At 33.0% G+C, this 25,008-nt stretch overlaps 1 protein-coding gene across 1 annotated transcript in view; it reads left to right on the top strand.

The window, feature by feature from the left end:
* Positions 1-25,008, top strand: part of LOC149807098 (CD109 antigen-like) — a 68,412-nt gene that overhangs the window by 14,059 nt on the left and 29,345 nt on the right. Inside the window, exons 7-19 of the mRNA XM_089961954.1 lie at positions 1,642-1,767; positions 2,262-2,301; positions 3,728-3,812; positions 4,153-4,273; positions 10,010-10,234; positions 10,888-11,142; positions 13,084-13,182; positions 13,507-13,569; positions 14,036-14,221; positions 14,984-15,133; positions 15,858-15,977; positions 16,445-16,496; positions 24,616-24,823. Coding sequence (XP_089818080.1) covers positions 1,642-1,767; positions 2,262-2,301; positions 3,728-3,812; positions 4,153-4,273; positions 10,010-10,234; positions 10,888-11,142; positions 13,084-13,182; positions 13,507-13,569; positions 14,036-14,221; positions 14,984-15,133; positions 15,858-15,977; positions 16,445-16,496; positions 24,616-24,823 — 1,730 coding nt within the window. The remainder of the gene's footprint in view (positions 1-1,641; positions 1,768-2,261; positions 2,302-3,727; positions 3,813-4,152; positions 4,274-10,009; positions 10,235-10,887; positions 11,143-13,083; positions 13,183-13,506; positions 13,570-14,035; positions 14,222-14,983; positions 15,134-15,857; positions 15,978-16,444; positions 16,497-24,615; positions 24,824-25,008) is intronic.

Here is a 25,008-nt window from a genome sequence, read left to right as displayed (position 1 = left end):
ATGTAAGTGTATGGTATTCTCGACTAGGCCAGATGAATTAAATGTAAGTGTATGGTATTCTTGACAAGCTTTACAATACGATTCATTACTGCCTTCATTCATCCTTCCATTTTTGCCATAGTTTTCTACTTGAAGTGAGTGTTCTAAATTCTTTCCATCTTGGAATTTTCCAGTGTGAGAACCTAATTGTATTCAGATTGGTACCATTAGTAAACAAGGGGAAAAAAAAAAAAGAAAAAGAAAATGTTACTAGTTTACATTTATTTATTGTCTCTATTTTTCCTTCATGCCCACTGGCAACAGTAAGCATTTGACTTTAATATCCAAGAATTCCCTAAGGTCTGCATTACTTTCTATATGTAGTTTTATATATATTGTCAATACACTGTCTACTTGAAAAAGTTGGTATGGTTCATATACAATTCACTGTTTTCAATACAAGGCCTAGTTGAAAAATTCAGTAGGGTTCATTTTCAATTCACGTTGCTGATATTTTGTTAATATTTAAAAGGTCTAAGGTGATCCTTCTAAATTGTTGACTTTTAGCAATTTGCTGACATTAAGGCTTGTTTCGACCATTTCTTGATTTTGGCGATGGCATTAAATGCACCTGTGACTATTCCTTATTTTCTTCTGATAATAAGGTCTCTAACATGCATATATCTCTTTTTCTGTATTAAGTAAAATATTTGTTAGATATGAAAGAGTGAGGGATATACTTTGTATTGATTGATTATTTGGTGTTGCAACTTTGATTTGTTACACCCATCATTGGCAATGGACCGTAACAGTCAGTATTGGTGAAAAAGCCAGGGTTGGAACAGGATGGTTGAACAAGAGCAGAAAATGCTACTTCCTGCAGATTTAAAGCTTTCATGGTGCTTTGCTTAAGAAATATAATTTGTCTGTTTCTTTTGGTATGCGTTACCTCAAGATATTTTTCAGCTGTACATGATCTGGTTTTTGATATTTCATGCAATAATTTGACTCACACATAAGGCATGAGATGAAATACTTATTACTTTAGCAGCAACACCAAAAATGACAAAATAGAGATTTTCATCACATGCGTAAATAAATTATCGGATAGGACATCACAAGAAGTTTGCACATGAACCTACAATATCGAGTGAATAAAAAATGGCATACATGTCACGATTATTTAAATAGATTTTAACTAATACATCATTTCACACACATTAAAGAAAACCCGTTTTCAATGGAAATTTAGAAACTAGTTAATTGATTAATTTACTTAGATATAAATGGTGCCCTGTCCTTAAATAAAATTAGAAACCACAATCCTACATTTACTTCACTAAAAATACTGCCATGCTCTTGAATACAATAAAAAATACAGTCCCATATTTATTTAGCTATAAATGCTGCCCTGTCCTTGAATAAAACAGTCCTACATTGTTTGTGATTTTAATTCAAGTGACTTACTCATCACTGAATCTTTCTAAATGCCCCCCACCAAAAGAAAAGTTAGCCAGAAAGTAGATTCTAAGTTTTATTCAAACGTTTCATTGTGATAACAATCTAGTCAATGTGTCCTTGTTTCGAGGACCCTAAAAATTTATTCAATCTATTTTTGTTTCGAGGACCCCAACAACCCAATCAATCATTTCTTTTATCTAGGACCCTAGCGGCAACAAGATAAACCAGTGGAAAGGAGTTGAGGATCCAAGTGGTGTATTTCAGGGCCAGCAAATCATGTCAGATCAGCCCATTCTGGGAGAGTGGAAAATAACCGTGGTCATGAATGTAAGCTCATCCACATCATCAACATTATTATTGTTACTATGGTCATTTTTTTCGCAGCCTTTGTGCTGGTACCTTAATCTGGTTTTTTTTATCTTAATGTTGGTCAGCTTCCTGTTTGAATCATTATTATTATTATTTTTATTGATATTATTATTAGTGTTGTTGTTGCTGCTGCTGTAAATTGCTAGTTTTGTTGACACATAAATATCAAGATATGGCTGACTGTAAGGTTTCGTAATATTGTTTTTAACTAGAGACAATTCCAGACAAAATGTAGAGATCTTGCAATTACTGTGTACAGAGACATGACTGTTATGATGAACTATATTTTGGAAGAATATCTATTTTGTCAGCTAGGTCAGAAAAGATATCATATAAGAACATTAAATATACCTATATTTGAAGTCATTTTCTTTAAAATATAAGCAGATTTTTAGATGCTGTTTATAACTGATATTTTAATACCACAAATTAACTCTTTGATATTATTGCAGAAAATGAAAGCTGAAAAAACATTCACCGTTGATGAATACGGTAAGATTGAGAATGAAGACTCTTATAGCGGTATCTTCATTAAAACGTAATTTTTATACCAGAAAGGTAACTCATCTTCGAATTATTTCCCAAGCTCATAAAACATAATTTCCATGCAGCTTCCATTTATTTCTCTAGCTCACAAAAATAAATTCTTTCAAAGAAGGACTCAAAGTAGGAAGTGGCTGCTATGTGGTTAATGAACGAAAAATATTTTCATGAATCCAAATCATTTCAGGCCATGTTTTGTTCTTTTTCTTTGACCTGGACCTAATGCCTTCTTTTGCTATAAGAGTCGCATACTAATCAGGATGCATGCAACCATCTAGTTGATTCTGACATAAACAGTGCTTGGTGAACATGAAATATAAGTCAGTCACCTACTTCTGTGAAGAGGTTTAGTACTCATCAAGATGCATCCCCTCTTAAAGTTTCATGAATATATTTATATTTATATGTGTATGTGTGTATGTATGTGTGTATATGTGTATATATGTGTATATATGTGTGTATGTGTGTATATATGTGTATATATGTGTGTATGTGTGTGTGTATATATATATATATATATATATATATATATATATATATATATATATATATATATATATATATATATATGTGTATATATATATATATATATATATATGTGTATATATATATATATATATATATATATATATATATATATATATATATATATATATATATATATATATATATATATATATATATATATATATGCGGGGGCAGTACAATAGCTTTTATTTCTGCGGACATTGGTGGTGGTACAATAGCTTTTATCTGTGTGGACGCTGATGTAATACAGTAGCTTTTCACTTTTCTCCGTGCAGATGCTGATGGTTATGCTAGGGTAATACAATAGCTTTTTTCCATGCGGATGCTGACGGTCACACTAGGGGTAGTACAATAGCTTTTATCTATGAGGATGCTATGGAGTAGTATAATATCTTCCATCTGTGAGGACGCTGACAGACACTCTGGGTAGTACAATATCTTCTATAAGTACAGATGCTAACAGACACACTGGGAGTAGTACAATATCTTCTATCTGAGAGGACGTTGATGGACATGCGGGGGGTAGTACAATATTTTTATATTTGTGAGCACTAACGGACATGGTGGGGTAGTACAATAACTTGTATCTGCTTCGCAGAGGTGAACCAAAACCCAAGAAGAATATTATATTTTAACAGCCATAATCATCAACAAGTTTGTGTTTATTTATTGCTGTGGTACTTAATGCGATCATAGATACACCCTTTAGTTTCTTCCTTCCTTCCTGACTGCTCACTCATTTTTTTCATGTACTTATTCACTCACACTTACTTAATCATTTGCGAAACTGCTTTCATACCCAATAAAATTTCTTACTCAACTTTTGGAATGAACATTTCCTTTCCAGTTCTTCCGAAGTTTGAGGTTACAGTGGATTTACCATCATTTGGACTGACAACAGACAAAATTTTTAAAGGATCCATCACAGCAAAGTACATTTCTCTCTCTCTCTCTCTCTCTCTCTCTCTCTCTCTCTCTTTCTGGATGTTCAGTTTTATTTAAAGCAATAATCTCGTACAGAACTTAGATTTTCAGCTGTTATTATTATCACTGTTATCATCATCATAATCTTTGGGATCATGTTCATCATTGACATCAACAATATCAATCCTTCTTTTTCTTCACTATCTTATAGATCATAATGAGTAAGACAATCATCATCACTTCTAAATCCATATGCTTCCCTTGACATAAATAGAAATGACTATTTTTACTATTCCTTCGGAAATAAAATTATTATTATTACTATAATTATTATTATTATTATTACAGGTATACATTTGGAAAACCTGTGAAGGGAAAGGTAAATCTGAGAATAAAAAGCAAGTACAGTAACAACATCTGGAGAAATGGTCAGATGCTTCCTGCTCCAGTTACAGAAAAGACATTTCCTGTGAGTAACTCCTTTTTTGTTAAAAGTAATGAAAGATTTTATTAAAGCACTGAAATGAATTGACGGTCTGAAGTATAATTAAGTCTTTTAATAAAGGACAATCATCTACACCCACCTAATCTACATTATATACATATGTATATATAATGGTAGAGGGGGGCAAAATGCCCCATTTAAATCTACACCCACCTAGCCTACATTATATTTATATATGTATATGGCATTCATTATACAGCCTTACTGTGGTTCAAGTCCTTCTTGGTCAACAGGACACAAATTATATCTGCAAATGGAATACACTCCAGCCCAGTTGATCTATGTTGTGGTGTTCCACGGGGGTCTGTTCTTGGACCTGTTCTCTTCATTCTGTACAGTCGCTCTCAAGTGTCATAGATCATCATCCAGTGTCTCACCGATTGTATGCTGATGACACCCAAATATACAAATCTAGCCACTCGACTGAAGTTGATGCTACCATCCAAGGTGGAGAGAGGTGCATTTCTGATGTGAAATCATGGATGACATGTAATAAGCTGCACATGAATGATGATAAAGCTGAGACCATTCTGATCACAACACAAAGACTTTCTCATTCACATCCTTTACCGCAAACAATAAATATCAGCAATGCCAACATTAAATTCACACAATCAGTACGAAACCTAGGTGTTACTCTAGAAAGTGCTCACATTGCACCAATATGTCATATATGTCAATATGTATATGTATTTGTATGTATATGTATATATGTATGTATATATATGTATATATGTGTATATATGTGCAAGGCTGCATATCTTGAACTCAGACGCATCAGCTCAATTCACAAATATCTTTCAGCTGATGCCACTAAAACACTTGTGTGTTCATTAGTACTTTCAAGACTGGACTATTGTAACTCAATTCTGTCTGGTTCATCTCAATATCTACTCCAGAAACTTCAAAAAGTTCAAAACACAGCTGCTTGGATCATGCTTAGAGTACCACGATCAGAGCACACTTCCCTGCTGCTCTGTACCCTACACTGGCTATCCATTCGATCCAGAATCAAGCACAAAATTTGTTCTCTGTGCTACATTTCACTGTCGGACTCTAGTCCAACATACCTATCTGACCTCACCCATGTGTACACACCAGCAAGATACTTATGCTCCTCTTCTGACAATCGTATACTCATTATTCCCACTATGAAAACAAAGTCATATGGACAGCGTTCTTTTGCATACCAGGGCCCAGCAACATGGAATGAATTGCCCACTGAACTTAGACACAAAGACACAGTGATCCCATTCAAGAGTGCTCTTAAAACTCACTTATTTTGACTGCAAGAACAAACTTAAAGCCGTAATGTTTCCTACCTGAAATATTCTCAGCATTTTTTTTATTTTTTCATGTTTTTCCTAATTTCATGGTGTTTGATTTTGTATTAATATTATTATATGCTTTTTATCTTATAGGTGTTGTCTAATGTTGTACAGCGCTTAGAGCATCTAAAGATTAGGTGCTATACAAAGTCCTCATTATTTATATATATGCATATGTGTATAACATGTATATATGTGTATATATGTGTATAGATGTGTAAATATATATATGTATATGTATATATGTACATGTATATATGTGTATATATGTATATATATATGTATATATGTATGTATACATGTATTTGACCGCTCTGGTGGCCTAGTGGTTAGATCATCCACCTCGGATGCGGGAGGTCATGGGTTTGATCCCCGGCTGAGTCATACCAAAGACTTACAAAAATGGTACTAACAGCTACCTCGCTTGGCGCTCAGCATTAAGAGGTTAGTGTTAGGACTGGTCGGCCTGGTGTCAGGATAATGTGACTGGGTGGGACATCATGCTACATGTCTGTGGCATGGTACCCCAGAGCTAGACATCACTATAAACTGTCACACTGCAGACATCGTAGCAATATGACTGAAATTGTTTTAAAGCGATGTTAAAAATCCAAATTACACACACACACACATGTATGTATATATATATATATATATATATATATATATATATATATATATATATATATATATATATATATATATATATATATATATATATATATATATATATATATGTATATATATGGTAGAGGGGGGCAAAACGCCCCATTTAACAAGTTTTGGTAATTTAAGGCATGATTTACATGATTTTGTTCGAAATGGACAATTTATTTAAAGTATGCATTAGGTCTAACATAATGGAATGATGTTTTGTTACAATGAAGAAACTATTTACAAGAAAAATGAAAAATAATAAAACTTTATAAAGGGACATTGTGGAACAACACACCCCCTCCAGGGCATTTTGCCCCACAATGCATTCAACATCTGTAAAAGTCTGTAAAACTACAGGGATACTATTGAACTGTAAAATCAAGTATTATTCCTAAATGGACATTTTATATATGGCAAAGATGCTAAAACTACATTGCTGCATCATTAAAATTAGCACAACAAGGCGGATAAGCAAGCAGCTACAACAATGCTGAAGTCTAAATAGTCCCAAAATTCCACCGTTAATGAAGAAAAAGACAAAGCCCAAATGTCATGAATGTTCCTGGTAAATTCTTTATTACTCACACTTAGCACAGCAAAATTGCATATTGAGGGTGGTGCCACAGGATTCATGGCACCGCCTGGAAAATTCCTTGCACTGCGACCAGGTATCTTCTATTAAGGGATCATCACTTCCTCCATATTCAAATTCAATTTCCATAAATGTTGTCTTTATTATGTGTTGTGTCTGCTGACAAGGCAAGATCATGTTTAGCAGCTGACTTTGGAGCTGAAGCCTATTTTCCCTTTTCATGGTCCTCTATACAAGTTGTCTTCGTATTCTTAGATGGTTTTCTATCTATCTTCTTTGTCCTCCTTACATGTCTGCTTCTTTTTCTTCTGCATTTCTTTCTGTTTTGAAACTTTGGTTTCATTCCATTTGCTCCCACTTGCCTGTACAGTCCTATCACATTTGCCTGTTGTATTTGTTATTGTCTTTCTTGCTTTTCAATGAGCATCATTTTATGCGGTGATGATAAGTTCATGGCTGATTCTGCCTTTTGCTTTCTTGTGCGCTGACTGAATATTCTAGGCCTTGGTGAAAGTTTAAGCAATGTGTTCATAAATGCTGAATCATTTGCATTTTTGCATCCGTTATGTGATACCCCCAAGGTAGCACTTTCCGTTCTTCCAGCAAGAATACCTTGATCAAGCATTTTCTGATTGCCTGTCTCCTCGATGGCAATGGCAGAGTGATGTGTTTGTTGATTATCAGGTGACTGAGTATAAATTGTTTTGTCTGTCTATGGATTACCTGACCCATCCACAGTGGCTGTAGAACTACCAGTTAGCAGAAATTCAACTGTTTTGCTTGATTCAGTCAATGTTTCTGCAATGTCAGAAGTGGTCATAACGTTACTAAGCGATTGATCATCAACTGACCTATTTCCATCATTCGATGTTTCTGTATCGCCTGCATACCAACTGATTGTCAGCTGTCTTGTCCTCTTGAACAGATGTTTCTGCATCCCCCGACCCTTCTGGCATATCTATGCAGCCAGTAACTGAAAGGTGATCAGCTGCCTTATTTGATTCAAGAATGCTTGATGACATATCTGATATTGGTTGAGGTTCATTAGTTACCATAGAAGGAGCAAAATCATCACCTGTGTACTTATTTGAATCAAAACCAGTGACAGCTTTCTGAAACTGGCAGATCAGTTATATGCTGCAGAAAAAATTGTAGCAACTTTAAATGCACTTATTCGTTTACCTGGATTGCTTGTCATCCACTTTCCAGACTCCAAACTGAAATAAATTTTTAGTGCCTTGAAAAATGTGACATCAAGAGGGTGGAGCCAATGTGTGCAATGGGGAGAAAAGGTTATAAACACAGTCCCTTTCTCACATGCATAGAGAACAGCTGCCAACATTTTATGGCTATGGTGCCCATCAAGAAGAAGAATGTGTGGAGAGTCCTTCATACATTTCACAAAAGAAGTGAAATGTTCCAGCCAATGCAAGAAAATATGACTGTCTGTCCACCCATATGGGCTACACAAGCCCAGTGATCTGGCTGGTGCACCATTCATCAGTGATGGAACCATTCCTTTATGTGGGTAGATAAATGCTGGCGGTGCAAAGGTACCGGCCGCTTATATGGCACATATTATATAGCTTGACCATGTTCACCGCTTGTAACTTTACCAACTGATCTAACACCTTTTGATGCAATGTTTACTGGCTTGTGGACAGTACTAATGCTTGTTTCTTCCATGTTCCATATTTTGAGACCATCAACAAGTGTTGCGTCAAGAGATTCCTTATATACTTGGCAAAAATTGACTACCTGTGGCCGGTTAGAGCCCATGGTTCTGCTGACACTAGTTGCCTCTGGAGCTTTAATGGCTAGATTTGGATGCCTTTTCATAAAGCCTTTCAACCAATCAATACCTGCTGCATTGCCTTGAAATGAATGATTTTTAATATTCAGATGAACTGCTAAGTCATATGCCAAATGCTGTAGGTAAATAGTGGTAAGTCCAAATAATGCCTTTTCCATGGACTGGGTGTGCTCAACTAGAAGCAACTCATAATCAGGCCTGAAAACAACAGTCTTACTTCCCAGTTTTGACACTCCAGCTTGCGAAACCTTCAAATCTCTATGTCTGTGCAAAGTTTTTAGTTGGAATTCCATAATTCCTTGCAGCAGCTTTCAGTGAAGTTCCAGAATGAATTGCTTCAAGAGCCGCTTTTAGAGCTGATGTCCCATAATTTCCTCAACAAGTTTTCCTTCTGTAAGTTCGCACCATCTGCAAAAAAGTATAGAATAATTTTCGGCATATGAACCATTAGTTCAAGTGTACAACATTTAAACAGTTATGGAGCAGTTATCATACAGCATTGACAATTTAACAATAGGCAGAATTAACAACTGCTGTGAATCATGAAATATTATGCATAATGCATCTCTATACTATGTTGTTTAAAAACATACATACCTGGTTTTCCTTAGGTAGTTCCAGTCGAAAATACTGCAAACAAATGGATTGAACACTTTTACAGGAAGATGCCAAAAAGTAATATTCTTGCATAAAAACCAGGGGTGTCAGGATGGCTTGGGGGGCATTTTGCCCCCCTCTACCCTATATATATATATATATGCATTGACACATCACTCGCAATGTTGCTTTCTAGGCATTGAAAAAGATAAAAGGTAAGTTTCAGAGTAAAACTATATATAGACGGAATTGTGACAGTTAAATGTGTAAATAATATAGGTTTTAGGTTTGTTATACAATGGTTTATGTATGCTGAAAGTTGAGATCCAATAGATGTTTGCATGTCTATTTTTATTTTTAAAAGGTTTATGATAAATATGAATGAACACCCCATTGAGCATACTGTCATTCTACCCAGAATGACCCATGTACCTATTTGCATTAGCCCCCATTTAACAACAAACAGGTTTGGTCTCATTTGTGTCTTGTTTACAAAAGTTGTACTGTAGTATATATTGATTATCATATGTCACATTGTATTGGAATTTTGTGGATCCTTTCATTTGAATTATCAATATCAGAATGAAAATGCTCAGAAAAATTATACAAATTATGCAGAGCCAGAATAAGTTAAAGTCTCATAAATTTGCACTGAAAGAGAAATTCAGATGTAATTAAGGATTACTCTAACTCAGTGATTTTCCTTTTTGCAGATTGAAGGTAAAGCATCATTTGAAGTCACCATGAAAGAACTTACCGATATAGATTCCAGCCTTGATTCCTCCTATATCACATTTGAAGTGAATGTAACAGAAACGTTGACTGGCATAACTCAGTCTGGATCAGGGGAAGTACAATTTTTCGATGTACCAATTAAAATGGAGTTTCCTGAATCTTTGCCTAAGGTCTTCAAACCTGGAATGATCTACAAAGCTTTTGTAAGTGTTATGTTCTTAGTTTTCTATATAAATGTCCATTATGAGAGTAGTTTTAATTCCAGAAATTGTAACAAATACAAATAGTTTAATATATAGTTTTAGATTTATTGCTGTCTTATGCCATATATTTATTAAAATTACATTCTTTCATTTTACTATAAAAACGTTTCCTAATGCTCATTTTCCCCAATCCTAGATTGCCATCAGTGATGCCACGGCTCACTTACCTACACTTTACCTGTTTTAAACAGGTAAGAGAGATAAGAAGCCCATGGGACTGGCAACCAGTCTGTGTGCATTTTAATTTCTCTGAAGTTTTCATTCTGAATCTGAAATATGAAGTGTAGAAATTTGAGACAAATTTCATATATTTGGTAAAACACTGTTTTAATAAATGTACTGGTAATATTATTTTTATGATTAGATGAATATCATTAATTAAGAAGTATATGGCATCCATGCAATTACACTCAATTAAACCTAAAAGCGAAGACAATTGTTATGCATATTTTTGGGACCCACTGTCCTAGAACTTTATAGTGTCAAAATACTCGTCTGAAACTCAAATACATGTACAATGATAAAGCAAATGTATACTCTGAGCTTTTTATCGATATAAATACAATGACACCATTTTTATTCTGAAATTACAGCTTAAAGTGTCTCAGAGAGATGGACTTCCACCCGTGAACCCACTAGGCAAAGTCAGTGTGACTGTAACCTACTACACCCCAAGACCCAAACAAATCACAGAGCCACCCTTTGAGCCCTTCTGGAGAAGACGGATCATTTGGCCCTCAGATGATGATGAAAAGAAACTTCAACCACTGTTGCTTGATATCCCGATGGATGGCGTTATCTCTTTTCCATTAGATATACCAGTTAATGTTAAAAGAGTCAGTATACAGGTAAACTAACCTACCATGAAATAAATAAGGCCTTTTTGGCTGACATTTTGGTGTGACTGCCCTAAATGAAATTTGGACTGAAGGCAAGCCGTTTAAACATTTTTTTCTTCACACTTGTAAAATACTTTTATTGGACATTATTCTTACATATGTCAACATGTTTGACTTCATATCACATTTGAAAAAATGTCACATCTGTAAAATACTATTTTACAGATGTGAAATAAATTGTACTTTGTTTTTTGTGTAAAGTAAAATTCTATAACAATTCGAAATGTCTAATTTAGTGCCATGTAAAATTATATATAAATTTGAAATGTCTAATTGAGAGAAATTACAGATGTGAAATAAGTTATTTATTATGCAAGTTCTTTTTCACGTATGTGAAAATATGACTTTATGCTAATACGCCTTGTGATATGAAAAGATTTTGTACAGAAATTTCAAATGAGATTTAAATTCTATGAAATCTTAAAAAATTCCACTATAGATGAGAGAGAGAGAGAGGGAGGGGGGCATATAACATCAGTCAAAGCTGTATAATTATTTTCATCATTGTTACGCATTTAGAACCTGTGCACATGATTTTATGTGTGACTTTTTACTGGTCTGTGGGAAATTGAACACTACCCTGTCTATCAAAAAGGTACTGAAATAAGAAGGCTCTGGTGCAAAGAGTATTGGGCATATGACAAAGTCGCACAAGTTCTGATAATGTAATTTTACATTAAAACCATTCATATACAAATTTAGATATAAATGCAGTACATCTCATGCCATCTTGAAATGATCAGTGTTTGTTTTCTCTTGCTTTATCAACATTTCATTTAAACTATTTTTGATTCTACCGAAGTGAACACTCCCAACAATGTTTTTGGCCTGCTGATATTGTGTCGTTATTTATTGCATACTAGTTTGATATCGCTGACCTGCATTAAATAGTGAATTTATAAGACAACGGTGAACAATTCTGTTCATAATAAACTAGCAACAAATGCTGCTGCTAATATATTTTTAGATCTATGCCCTCAAGCTATCATAGATTATATTTTTCGATTATTATATATATTTAATTTGTATGGTTTGTCTTTTGTCCGGAATTGATTTTAGGAGTTTGGACCTTCCTGAATAATGGATCTTTTTTAAAAAGATCTTTATTTGAATTTGAATTCAAGACTGAACCTTGCTTATGACCTTAAAAGGTTCTGGAAGTGAACTTGTTTAGTTTGGTGTAATATTTTGTTAAGATGATTTGAGTTTTCTTCAGAAAATGCTACTGTGAAATAGGTTAAGTAGGGATGTATATTAAAGAGGTTTTGTTAACAAAGTCCTCATTCCTATTCTAATATCAGTTTGGAATCATTAATTGTTGTGCTGAGATATATTTTGAGGAATCCTTTATTTAAATTATTCATTGGAATTACAATGTGCTAAATTACAATGTACTTTTGTACTAAAACACTATTTTTGGATTATTGTGAATTCATTGAAAGATAGTCTGGATTATATCATTGTGACACATAAAAACTTAGTACATACACCAATTCAAAAAATATTGGTACATCAGCACATTCAAGACTTAGAATTAATTTGAAATATTCAGTACTTTTAGAAAGTGTAAGATTAATTGGAATTTAATTCACAATATAAGTTCCTTTTCAAATTTTCACTTTGTGTTCCAGGGAAATAAATTTTTTATAAAATTTGATAAACTTGTTGGTTTGGCTTCTTTCTATTTCTTAGGTTAAGACCACAGAATCCTAACAAGATGAATAGGCTGAAAAATTTCTAAACTGGCTTATCAACATTGATGGCAACTAGGAAATACACATGGGAAATAAAATATTGGCTCACAAATAAGCGTGCATAATCAGAACTATTGTTTGATAAATATTGGTGTACATTTTGAATTCATTTTTCTATATTCTAATTTACTTACAGGCAAACTATGATAAAGCCAGTGCATACCTTTCACTACAAAAGAGCCATTCTCCAAGCAACAACTACATTCAAGTTCGTCTTCTGGACAGTGATCTGACGGTTAGTGCATTAACCTCTTCATTTACAAATTTTACTTTTTCAAAATAAACAATCGTTTGATTTAAAACAGATAGTTTCAGGTAGGATCAAATCTCTAATTTTAATCAATTTGGTAAGTACTAACCATGTAGAGATAGATAAATAGACAGTCAAATATTAAAGAAAGGATAAATCATTGTATTTAATTTGCAGAAGAGAATGCTCAGTTGTGGTGATAGCAGATTGTTCTGTGAAAGGTTAGTTTACTTGCATCATATTTATTAAATACAAAAATATAGAACTTTGTAAGTATAACCTCATTCTTTCATTCTTTCTATTTTTCAGGCAGGTGATACAGCAAACTTTGAAATTAAAGCAACGGAAAACCCAAACAAATTTCAATACCAGGTAAAACCTTAGATGCTTTTTGAAAAACAACTTCAGCGATATCATACAGAAAAGCTAATTTTCCAGATTTTAATCAAACATGCCAAGATGAATCAGAATTTGAATTCTGAGGATAAATAATTGTAATATAGCAATTATATGCCAGATCTTAGGGATAAATAATATACAACTGTATTCCAAATGTTAGGGATAAATTATTGTAATGTATTAATTATATGCCAAATATTAGGGAGAAGTTATTGTACGCTAGTAATTGTATGCCAAATCTTACAGATAAATTATTGTATTAGAGCAATTGTACGTAAAATATTAGAAACTGCGCAATCGCAAACATGATCGGCTATACAGGAAACTTTCAGATGTGTTGTATAATGTTTAAATGTTCAATGACATACAAGCATTAAATTTAAGGAGTTAATTAACTGAGTCTGTCAGGTCGCTATTTTATGAACTTTTGTTGTCATAGATACTTTCAAAAGGCAGTATCATCAGAAGTGGGACAAAATCATTCTCTCAAGGACAGCATATGGAAGTCCTCCTGGATTCATCCATGGCTCCAAAGGCAAAGCTCATTGTGTACTATATCAGACCAGATGGAGAAATTGTTGCCGATGGTATAAATTTCAACGTGAAAGGAATTTTTAGCAATAGGGTACAGTACCTTCTTTGATCCACAAATATTTCTTGTCAGTTATGTGCTTGATCTGGTATTGTTTGTTCTGCATGTTTTAGATGTATCTGCATCTAAATATATGTTTAGCGCTTGTTTGTATTTGCAAGGTTTTAAATATATACCATATTGTCTCACTTGTCTTTATTAAATGTTTTAAATGTTAGTTTGATTATAACCTTCTTAGAAATCAAAGTTAGAGTTTCCATGAATGCCAGATGTAAGATGATTCTAGAAATGTATGTATGAAAGTTTAATTTAATGGCCATCAAAATTAATTTTAACTTTCTTTGCTGAACAAAAGAAGAATCAAGAATTACAGCGATAAAGTGTTAACTAGCATGAGATTAAATAACAATACAATAAACCCTAACAAGGAAATACATCACCTACATGAAATGCATGTTTTTATTTTGTTCTTTTTTGGTGGTGAGGGTGGGTTGTGAGTAGTGTGTTAGTAAACATTGATCATTTTGACCTCTCCTCAGATTAGACCAAATATTTTATTGGAGGTATAGAGCTTTCTTACAATCAAATTTACCTTGAGGATTCTATTTATATTCTCAGATATTAAAATTAAAATTGCTAATTAACTTTCACTTTTACAACGAAAGTTCAGATTTTTCGCTATTTTCTGTTCACATTAAATAAGTGTCCATGATGGAGTGCCCATGATATGAAACCATATAAATATTAACTTGAAAGTTTCTTTTACTATTGTCATTTGTTTGTTTTCTCCCATAGGTTTCAGTCAAGTTTGATAAATTGACGGCGCAACCTCAGGATAGTTTGACTCTTCAGTTAACAGCAGATCCGGGGTCAAAGGTTAATGTTCTGGCAGTAGATAAGAGTGTTCTGTTGCTCAAGTCCGGTAACGATATTACGCCTGATGAGGTGAGAAAAGCGGATTGGTTACAAATTATGAGGAAATAGCCATTAATGTATAAATTTGACATAAATAAAAAATGAATTCATCATCCCTCGTGTCAGTTTTAAGAACTGATGTACATGGTTTTCGCAGATATGTCATTAGTAGAATTGTTGAAGTAATATATTCAATGCAACCATTTATTTGTGGTCACTCAAAAGAAAATCATGCTTCTGTTACCGGTTCCTGCAGAATTGTCATTAGTGTCACTGGCGCAGTATTCCAAATAACCTTTAATTTGTGGGCATTCAAAAGAAAATCATGATTCTGTTATGAATATGTTATATGCAGGTATTACATTCCTTTTCATAAAGGCGATACATGAAAAATACAAATTTCATCATCAAAATGAGTTACTGTTTCTTGTATTTTGCATGTTACTTGCATTTATGCTTTAAGTATGTATCATTGTTTCATTAAAACATAAATTGTGTTTTGGAACGTACAACCTTACAAGCAAGAGTGTGATCGATTTTCGGTACTCAGCATATGTTTTACACTGTCGTAAAAGAAGGATGTGTGAAGCCAAGTGGGTGAGCTATGGTCACTTGCACTTTTAACAAACTATGAAACAATATTTTAAATACTACCTTTTACGGATGATTAAAATCATAGCGTGTACTGCATGCATTCTTTTAAGAGGGACAAAACTCATTTAAAATCTTCATTTACTTGATATTTGTGCAAAAGGTAAAGAAGGAGTTACTATCATACGACTCCTCCACTGGTGGAAAAAACGAACCTGTTCCATTCTGGCTGTGGCGCTGGCCAATTCCTTCTGGTGGAAATGATGCCAGTGAAGTATTTGATGTACGCTTTTATTATACCCTCACTCTCTCTCTCTCTCTCTCTCATCCACTTGTGAGGCAAGGAATACATTGTGTTATACTTGAAAAAGTACAGACTAGTAAACAGCCCAGCAGTCATTTCATTTATCAGTCGAGTGTTTAACTTACATAGCGGGAAGGGCAAGGCAAAAACAAAGACATGGACTTCAATACAACTACAATTTTCTCAGGGAACCATCTGATTTCCATCTTACACTAGAATATGTTTCTGAAAAAGATTTATTTGCTATGTTTCAAAACCGGTTCTTGTTATGTTTTTATATGCTATTTCTGTATATCTTAATATCATGCTGGGTTACTGGTTGTCCCAATGCTCAAATTTCTGTGGAAATTATTTCAAAAGTTTTGTTTCTTATTAAACAACCTTTCAGTTAGATCTAAACACTGATAGGGCTATGAAAGACAGTCTAAAATATTTTATATTTACAGAAAGCTGGTTTGACTGTCATAACGGATGCTAATCTTTACAAGTACACTGAGCGTAAGTACAATTTTCAAGCACCTTTCATATTAAAATCTCTTAACCTTGTCATCATAAATGTGTCACATGCATGGTTTGAGCCTGAATCATGTATACAAGGGAAGTGTAGGAAGTCACATAGAAAATGGTACTTTGTTTTTTGTGTAAAGGAAAATTCTAGAACTAATCAAAATGTCTAATTTAGTGCAAGGTAAAATTATATATAAATTTGAAATGTCTCATTTAGAGAAATTATGGATTACATATTAATGGTTCTTTTGTTGCCTGTAAAAATATTGAATATACCTGCTTTTAAATTAGATCTACCACTGAAGTCGTGTTAAATGGCAGACAGATAGAATTGAAATGTGGTTAATTGTATGTGTTCTCAGTTGAATAACGAGAAGCAAAACAGTAGTATGAGACCAAGGGCACAATGGAACATTCTTAATCACAATGAAAGGACCTTTTGTTTGAAAAACCTTTGAAAATTTAGGCTACATATCTGCCTTTGATACTGATGGCGATATCCAAACTGTAAGGTTTGACAAAGTATCTCTTGTAAAGATGAGCAGGTCTCTATTTATTTTAATCTATTTCATGTCTTGTGCAGTCCATTTTGCTTTGATTTGATGAACAATTTTTGTAAGAGAGGAGCACCTCAATAAGTTTTGTAAAGTTGTGATCAGATCTATTGTTTGTTTGTGATTGAATGCAATAGCACTGATGAAACAAATCTAGTGAAACAAGACCAGGATTGCACAAGAACATTAAAACTGAACTGATTTTGAGATGAACATGTATTATGGAATTGATATCCTGATAAGGTGTGTGTCTGTGTGTAACCATATTGTTATGTGCATTTTTTTGTTAGATTTTTTTAATTCATTATATGCTATGGGTAATTGTATTTTGAACATGTCATGGTCAAAAATTATTTTCTAACATGACCTGGATCATTAATTTTAGTTTTGTAAACATGTTTATCTCATCCGAGTCCAAAGCATTTGAAATTCCTCATGAAATTCCAGATCTACATGTTGTTTACCACATCTGTATTATAATTTTAGTAACAAGCCTTCTACTTATAGCAAAGATTTTATCTTGCAAACATTTGGAATCTTTCAGAATGAAATTTTTCATTTAGTAATATTTTCTTTTAGAAAATGCTGAGGTCAGGTAAAGAACTACATAATTTTGTAATCTGGAAATTATTCTTTCATGTTGTAAGATCTGAGTAGAATCAGTTGTATTATTGTTGTGTCCAGTATGCTATTTGGGCTATAATAATAATAATAATAATAATAATAAAGACTTTATTTAGAGAAGGTAACTCAATTAGTTACAGAACTAATCTACCTTGAGGCCTTCTATCTGTTATGTACAATATATACAGTATATACAACATGATGTGAAGTCTGGCTTGACACTAAATAATTAAGTAATTTTAAAATTCAAAGTATCAAGCCTGGAACACATTCACAGGCATCAGTGAAAACATAAACATATATAAAACATAAAATATAATCCTGCATTGAAATATTCAGCTATGAAAATGATGTGAAATTACAGAAAAGCAGGAAGTATTTTTTGTACAAGAACTGTTCAATTTTCTTAAGATTTCATCCATTTAAGTCATTGATTGTGAAACGATGAAATGCTAGGAGCCTGCCTTATGTCACTGGGAATGTTGTTGCATAACAGTGGACCAGTATATTGAAAACTTTTTTTAAACAATTCCTTCTTTGGCCTTGGTATAATGTAATTTTTTCTTCTTATAGACCTTAAATTTGGAGTGCCATCAGCATCTCTTTGGTGAAAGATATTGCTCAGATAGACAGGAATGTCTTTTCTGGATACTTTATACATCAATTTGGCCTTCCTAAGAAATATTCTTTCATGTATTGTTAAAATCTTTATATTATTCATTGCATCCTGAAAATTGTCTATACTTTGATCTAGAATTAAATGGCAAGCCCTCTTTAGGAGTCTTAAAAGTGTGTTTATGTTTGAATTAGAGGTATTACCCCAAATTACATTACAGTAGTCCAGATATGGCTGTATATAACTTTTATAAAAGATGACCCTATACTGAAGAGGAATGTATGTTTTGATTTTCCTCAGTAGCCAAAGATAACAGTTAACCTTTTTTGAAATATGTTTAATGTGAACAGACCAAGTAAGGTTGTTATCCACGAATACACCAAGAATTCTATCGTGAGAGGTCAAATTGAGGCTCACATTGTCAAATAGAACCTGGAGTTTGTCGCTATCTAGCCTTGCTCATTTTTGCTGTGTTGTAACTTGTAGGGCTTTCGTTTTTCTGTATTTATGATCATACTGTTTTCCTTGCACCATATTTGAAGTCTGTTGAGAGCATCTTCTATGTTATTTTCAAGTACTGTTTTGGTTTTACCAATCTCAGACAGTGTAGTATCATCTGCATAAAGGTCAGTGGAAGAAATTGAAGTTTCAACCTTAAGAGGTAAATCGTTGATAAATAGTATGAATAAGAGAGGCCCAAGGATAGAGCCTTGTGGTACTCCACAATTAATATTTTTACTTTCAGAAAGTTGACCATTTAAAGATACTTTTTGCACTCTATCAGTTAAGTAAGAAGTAAACCAGTTTAGGGAGTTTTCACTGCAGGATAGATTTTTAGTTTTTCAAGCAAAATGTCATGGTCTACAAGATCAAAAGTTTTACGAAAATCAACCATAATAGTGCCTACCATTTCTCCTTGATCTAATGCTTTCAGCCATTTATCAATCAAAGATACAAGTGCAGTTTCACAGGAGTGATTCTGGCGAAAGCCAGACTGATTATCATGAATAAGATCATAAGTGTTTAAATAGTTGAGAAAAGAATCATGTACATGTTTTTCTAGTTATTTGGAGAGACAAGGAAGGATAGAGATGGGTCTGTAGTTATTTACATCATCTTTTGTTCCTGCCTTATGCAGTGGTATAACCTTGGCAGTTTTCCATGTTTGTGGAAATTTATTAGACCTAATACTTTCATTGCAAATGAAAACTATACTCTCTACAATTGCAGGTGCAGCTACCTTTAGTAGCCTTGGTCCAGCCATATCAAGTCCTGTAGCTTTACAATCATCCATTTTTGTTATATATTTCAACACAAATTCAGGACTCATTTCAGGAATTTCAAACTTTTTATTGTTTGGTAGTTTTTTAGCACAAAAATGTTTGAGTTTCAGATGATCAGATGAAGTTCTGGGTTCTTTAAGTTTTTCAGCAATTTGAACAAAAATGTTGTTAAAAATATTTGAGATGTCAGCTGGATTATCAGTGTAAATGCCCTCATGATTGAGGGATAAAATTTCAGCTTTACTCTTACATTTGCCTGCACCAAACCCTGTAAACACTTTCCAGATAGCTTTGGGATTATTTTGGTTTTCATCCAGCACATTTTTATAGTGTGCTTGTTTGGCTTGATGTATCATTTTATTAACTTTATTCCTTCAAACTCTATACATGTATTCAGTTTGATTTTCCTACTGATTTTAGTTGGTCTCTTTGCTTTATTGCTTCTAAAATTTCTGGGGAGATCCAGCCTCGCTGTGGTCTTTCTTTATCCTGTGTGTTTTTAAAGGGGCATGCTTGTTCACTATACAGATGAACAGATCTGTCCAAGTATCTAAATCATCAATATCTTCAAAGATTTGGACTGTATTCCATGGAATCTGTTTCAGATCTTCTAGGAATTTAACAGGATCAAAGTTTTGAAAGGATCTATAAGTAATGGATTTATGGATATTATTTTTTGTTGATTTGCCATTGACTTTACATGTTAGAAAAATTGCAAAGTGGTCACTTATACAATTTATTTATTCAAATTATTTAAGTTTTCTTCTCTGGAAATATAAAAGTGCCTGCCAATAACATTCTTGGAAATATAGATCTGGCTTATACTGAATTTAAAATAAGGATTTATTCTTGGATTGTATTCTTGTGATTCAAGAAAAAAAACTGTTGGCACATCACAATGACATGGACCACTACTTCCAGCATTGGGTTTATTTTGGAATACCACTAAAGTTTATTCAGAACTTTAATCCTTTGGACTTGTGTTATAGGATTATTTGGGATTTAATTCGTAATACCATTAGTTATTTTTACATTTTTTTTGATACTTTGTATTCTAGAGAAATAAATTATTTCTTGAATTTTACAAAACTTGTCTTTTATATTATTTAGTAAAGACCATAGAGTCATAATAGAAAATTGGGGGCTAGTCCAAGATACAAATTTGTCTAAAATATTTAAGAAATCTTTGTTTTGAAATAAAATTATCTTTGTTTAGGAATTTTCTATGTTCCAGGTATTATTTCACATTTTAGAAATCTTCAGTAAAACCAACCATCATTTAGAATGTCATCTACAGAACTTTATGTAGAATCCTACTCAGGAACGGTTAGACTCCTTGAAAAATAATAAATTGTTTCAGATTGCCAGAAAATATGATCTTTTTGAAGCAAAGGCTTCTTTAACGAAGCAAGACATAAAATATATTTTGGTCCAATATTTGATGGAAAAGAATGTTTTGGATAAATGTGCTTTGTATTTCATTTCTCCACCTGGCTCTAACTTGAAGTGACAAACGACAGTCACTTCTCATGGAACAGAAACAAGATCCAGAAAGCTCCTATTTGTTTCAGAGATCTATTAACAAAACTGAAGCCACAGAAGTACTTGTTTGTTATTTTTATAAAAATGTGGTCCTTGTGAGAAAATGGATACCACCTGAAGTACCTGCTGGTGATGATTGGTTGGTGAACTATCAGATTTTAGATCTAAATTCCTATAGACAGGAAATTCTTAGTCTAGCCCATGAAACTCGTTTGGCTGGTCATTTAGGTTTCAATACGACTTGCCACACGATCTTGAATAGTTATTACTGGACAAAAATTAAAAGTTATGTTTGTAAATACTGCAGATCTTGTCCCAATCAGAAAATACCTAAGGCTCATATGCAACCTATTCCTGAATTTGATGAACCATTTAGCAAAATAATGGTAGACTATGTCGATCCCTTACCTAAGACAAAGTTAGAAAGCCAATACTAGTTGACCATAATGTGTGCATCAACAAGGTTCCCAGAGGCAATTCCTTTGAAGAATATTAAAACTTAAAACAATAGCAAAAGCTTTGATAAAGTTTTTTTACTCATTTTTGTCTTCCCAAATCTGAACAAGAGTCAACTTTTATGTACGGAATATTGCATCAAGTTATGGAAGAATTTGTCATCTGCAGTTCCAGTCTTCTTCATATCACCCTGAAAGCCAAGGGGCAATAAATATTTCATCAAATTTTTATTTTCTATTGCTTACGACCACAGAATCGTAATATTGTTGTTGTTGCAATTTATTACTGTCTTAGAAAATGCCCTCTAATTATTTAAATCAATGAATATTTAAGTCATTGACAGAATTAGCTCTTCCACCACAAAAATCAAAGATGATATAATATGACAAAGGCAAATCATTGGGTAAACTGGTTAAGTTCATTTACTTTTGAAAGCCATGAGTTGTAGAAAACTACATGATTATATTTAAATATTATGCTGTGTCGAGAAGATTTATTTGTAGGGTATTGCACATTTGCATTAAAGGATAGATTTTGCAATACTTACTGCAATATTGTGGTGGAAACTTTTTTTAAAAAAACCCAAAGAAAACTCAAATGATACTGCAAGATGCATTGCCCAATGTTTGCAACAATGTATTCATTGATAATCAGTAGTTATATTTTTCTTCAGTTGAAGATTACAATAATTATCTGAATAACAGCCATGATGACAAAGTGTGCTCCTTGTTCACTGAAGAACAATGAAGATTTTTTTGACAGTATAAATTAAAGATATTTTGACAGGATGTCATTAAAAATCTTAACATTATGTAAAACTTGGGTCTTATGAGATACACCCCAATCTGAAAAGTCTAGATATTCTGGACTTTCCAAATTCACACAGTGAATAATTTAATCAAAGGAGATCAATAATCTAACATATCAACTTTTGTAAATGGTCGGCTTGCTTTCACTTCTACTGAAAATGCTTTTGGTAGACCTAAATATCACGTATTAAACATGGTCAAATCTGGATCATACTTATTTATCATAACTGGAAGTAATGGCAAATTGGAATATTGTTAAAAATACAGCACATATTGATAAGTCTTTGGGGTGTGTCAACCTTGTTATTTTAGTATTTCATAATTTTTACTAGTATGCAGATGATGGGCTAAATTCTGTAGAATGGACGATAGTCTGTAGCTGTCAGTGAAAGATCAGGATGTCTCCTTGGAGAAATTAGTTTGACCAGAACTATTTATTACCCAGAAATATGATCCATGCTTCTATTGAGAAAGAATATGCATGTTGCAGTTAAATAAATAAACTGAATGAGATTGTGCAATTAAAGATTATTCTCTGACACAAAATAAATGTTTTGTTATATTCTACCTTCAGACGAAATTTACATGGAAACAAACAATTTGCTATAATTCTTAGACTTTCTTTTTGTAGGAACCACATGAAATTTCAATGATGTCCATAGATGTATAAAAATTACACATGACTTTCATTTAAATAAATACTTAACTATTTACTAAACCTATTCAAAGTACATTGGGTTTATATTTTGAATGTTTTCAGGTGGTTTCAAACACTAAAAATAGAAAAAAATTTCAAATGAAAGAAATATACCATATACCTCAAATTAACATCGCTTCTCTCAGGCCAATTTTTTGGTCCTCTATTTTTAATTCTAATTTTTTTTAGAAGATTACATGCAGTTTAGTACTATGGTATTCGATGAAGAATGTCCACATTATCAGTAATTGTGATAAAAAACAACACAAACACCGAAAATTCATTGCAACTAGTTTAGCATTTAATGTATGCTTCTTCAGGCACGAAATGTTTTGAAAGTAACGGATGACGTCTTTTATTTTAAAACAACAATTATGTCATTACGTAATGTCATAAATGATATGCATCATCATAACAATTATATATGACAGGATCTAAAAGATACACAAGTCTCTAATGAAACTTGAATTAGTAAAATAATAAAATAAACTAGAGACAAACAGTCATACATATAATTATATTGTTATAAAGGATATACAATATATCAATTTAAATTATACAATTTTATATAGTGCATTAGCATTAAGTCCATTAGGATATATAGTATTCATAAGTTAGATACTCTGTATCCTAATGGACTTAATGCTAATGCACTATATAAAATTGTATAATTTAAATTGATATATTGTATATCCTTTATAACAATATAATTATATGTATGACTGTTTGTCTCTAGTTTATTTTATTACTTTACACATTATCAGTAAGACATGATACAAAGCTTCTTTTGGACGCTTATGCTGCAATAATAGATTATTCATACAATCTGAAAGTTTAGGCAATACCTTTACTTTAACATTTATCCATACAGCATCCAATCAATTATGACGACATTCACATTTTTATGGAGGTAGACAGGAAGAGTATAATGATGGCTATTACAACGGTAATGGCTGTTTAGAATAGCTCAAATGCAAGCACTAAACCATTAGAAAGAATTATTCACAGAAACCTGCCTATGGCAAAATTTACGTGCAATGTATATTTTGCTTCTCAACATTTTATCTGTATTACATATTTTGAAAGATGGATAAACTATTGGATAATGTGTTTCAAATCACCATGGTCTTCTTTACTTGTACAAAAAGTTTCTTCAATGCTAAAAATATTGGCTATATCATTGCATTTTTTATTCATTGGATATTTTCTTGTGTAAAATCATTAGTGAATTAAACTATTTATTCGTATAATGAATCAAGTTGGGTTAATATTTTATTTCATTTTCATCTACGTCGTGCATATAGAGTCTGCTACTCATGCAGGAAACGACATTATGGATGGATGTCCAGCAGTGGTGAAGATTATTTTGGTATATGGTTTGGCCTTGACATCCACCTAGGCCTCAAGGCATGTCCAGGATATGATCATAGTGTAATAGAAGAGTATTGTGGTAAAATGTATGTATATTAATATAACATATGGGAGGATTGCACATGTAGTATTAAACTGAACATCTCGTATTTTGCCAGCTTTCATTCATCCGAGACCTGTACCAATGTTTGCCATGGCAAGAGGTGCTCTAGGGATGGACTCCCTCTCAGCTGTACAAATGGTTAAGCAAGATGCTGCAGTTGAACTTGCTCCACCTCCTCCTCCGGCAGTGCAAGATCTAAAGCCTGTGCAAAGAATCAGAAAATTGTTTCCTGAAACATGGCTCTGGCAAAATGCCACTGTCAGGTAACAGTTCTCATATTATCAAAGTATTTGACACAACATGGGGGGGGGGGCTTGATGCGTACCATGAGGAATGGGCAGCACAGTTAGAAACCATTCATAGGAATCAATATACATATAGTTTAGTTCAAGAGATATAACGTACTTATTTGTCTTAGTTGCAAACAATCACTGAAGGGTAGTGTTCT

The sequence above is a fragment of the Sinohyriopsis cumingii genome, chromosome 1 (assembly GCF_028554795.1).
Source record: "Sinohyriopsis cumingii isolate HCF-2022 chromosome 1, ASM2855479v2, whole genome shotgun sequence".
In the NCBI taxonomy this organism is placed as follows: domain Eukaryota; kingdom Metazoa; phylum Mollusca; class Bivalvia; order Unionida; family Unionidae; genus Sinohyriopsis; species Sinohyriopsis cumingii.
Note: the sequence above shows the minus strand (reverse complement) of the source record. Positions and strands in the feature narration are given on the sequence as shown.